Source organism: Pygocentrus nattereri, chromosome 18 (assembly GCF_015220715.1).
Source record: "Pygocentrus nattereri isolate fPygNat1 chromosome 18, fPygNat1.pri, whole genome shotgun sequence".
Classification (NCBI taxonomy): domain Eukaryota; kingdom Metazoa; phylum Chordata; class Actinopteri; order Characiformes; family Serrasalmidae; genus Pygocentrus; species Pygocentrus nattereri.
Genome location: NC_051228.1, coordinates 4,783,895 through 4,785,488, shown reverse-complemented (window position 1 = coordinate 4,785,488; position 1,594 = coordinate 4,783,895). Strand labels below are relative to the sequence as shown.

The 1,594-nt window shown below is 38.8% G+C and overlaps 1 protein-coding gene across 1 annotated transcript; it reads left to right on the top strand.

Moving 5' to 3' along the window:
• The first annotated feature begins 328 nt into the window (after nt 1-328).
• LOC108433217 (trace amine-associated receptor 6-like) lies at nt 329-1,345 on the top strand. Its single transcript, XM_017707656.1, has one exon. The coding sequence runs from the start codon at nt 329-331 to the stop codon at nt 1,343-1,345; it is 1,017 nt and encodes a 338-aa protein (XP_017563145.1).
• Nucleotides 1,346-1,594: the final 249 nt, after the last annotated feature.

Below are 1,594 nucleotides of genomic sequence, written 5' to 3'. Positions count from 1 at the left end.
TCTGAGTATTCTTGTTTCTCTTTGTTGCTTACAGCAACTACAGTGAGGTCCTTGACATCACAACTGGTTGATGAAATTCTTTGACATACAGACATTCCAGTCTGCACTGACGTTTTTGGCTTTGTCTCCTTTCCAGCAGATGATTCCCAATGGAAATAACAAAGTAGTGTAGTGACTGTTGTCGTAGACCAACTAGCCAATCATAAATGAATGGGAAGATTCATGCTTAGGTATAAAGAGACATGACAAAAGGAAGATCTCCCAGTTGGACATCAATGAACCCCACAGGTGAATCTGTCTCTTTATTCAGATCAGTCTCTGCATTCAGATGAATAACACAGAGTATCAGCAAAACATCACAGTTCTGTACTGCTTTCCTGACAATAATGCATCTTGCAGGAAGGAGGTGCGAACAGGTCCTGCTTATATATTTCTGTTCATTGTTCTCTCATGTGTATCTGTGTTCACTGTGTTTCTGAACCTGCTGGTGATCATCTCCATCTCTCACTTCAAGCAGCTCCACACTCCCACCAACCTGCTCATCCTCTCTCTGGCTGTGGCGGATCTTCTCGTGGGGCTGATTGTTATGCCTGTCAATATTATGCTATTTATAGACTCTTGTTGGTACCTTGGAAAATTGGCATGTTCTATTTATTCAGTGGTCAATAATCTCTCAACGGCAGCATCTGTCTGTAATCTAATTTTCATTTCATTTGATCGGTACGTTGCGATCACTGACCCTCTACTTTATTCCAGTAGAATCACTGTCTGTAAAATATCGATGTGCATAATTCTAAGCTGGTCTTTTTGTCTAATGTATATGATTGCTGTGAGGCACTTTAATCATCTCCTCTCTCCATCTCAGATGTCCATTAGGTGCTATGGAGAGTGTGTGATCTATGTCAAACACTCCTGGGTGATTACTAACCTTGTGTTTTCTTTTCTAGTTCCTTGCTCTATTATAATTATCTTGTATTCACTGATTTTTAAAGTGGCAAGACGTCAAGCTAAAGCTGTCAGAGCTGTAACAAATGCTGCCTCACACAAACATGGAGACAAGGTTTCCCCCGAAACCAAAGCAGCAAAAACATTGAGCATTGTCATTTTTGTTTATCTTGCTTGCTGGATACCATTTTCTTTAAGTTCTCTGTCAGTTGAAAGCTTGTCATCTTCATCAATGGTGTGGACTGTGTTTATCTGGCTAGTATACATGAACTCCACTGTGAATCCACTAATATATGCCATTTTTTATGAGTGGTTCAGAGAATCCGTTCATTATATTGTAACCTGTAGGATATTTGAATCTTCACCTTCAAGGCTTATATTGTTCCCTGAACATGTTTAACTCCAGACTCAATCCACAGCTGAGATCATTGTGTGCAGTCATTCTGTTTATTTAGCTGACTGATAGATAATGTCTTTGCAATTTAAGCTCACTGTTTCTTCATCACATGAGAACCCAGAACTATATAAGATATCTGATATAATCTGATAGATATGACCATTTTTGTTTCTATATCAGACAAAATATGTAATGCTTTTTATCTTTGTAGGAAGCTTTTGCTCCTACAATCAAACAAACAACAACAACAAC

What these genes read in the sequence shown, in the direction of transcription:
- LOC108433217 (XM_017707656.1), top strand. Translation starts at nt 329, where the DNA reads ATGAATAACACAGAGTATCAGCAAAACATCACAGTTCTGTACTGCTTT.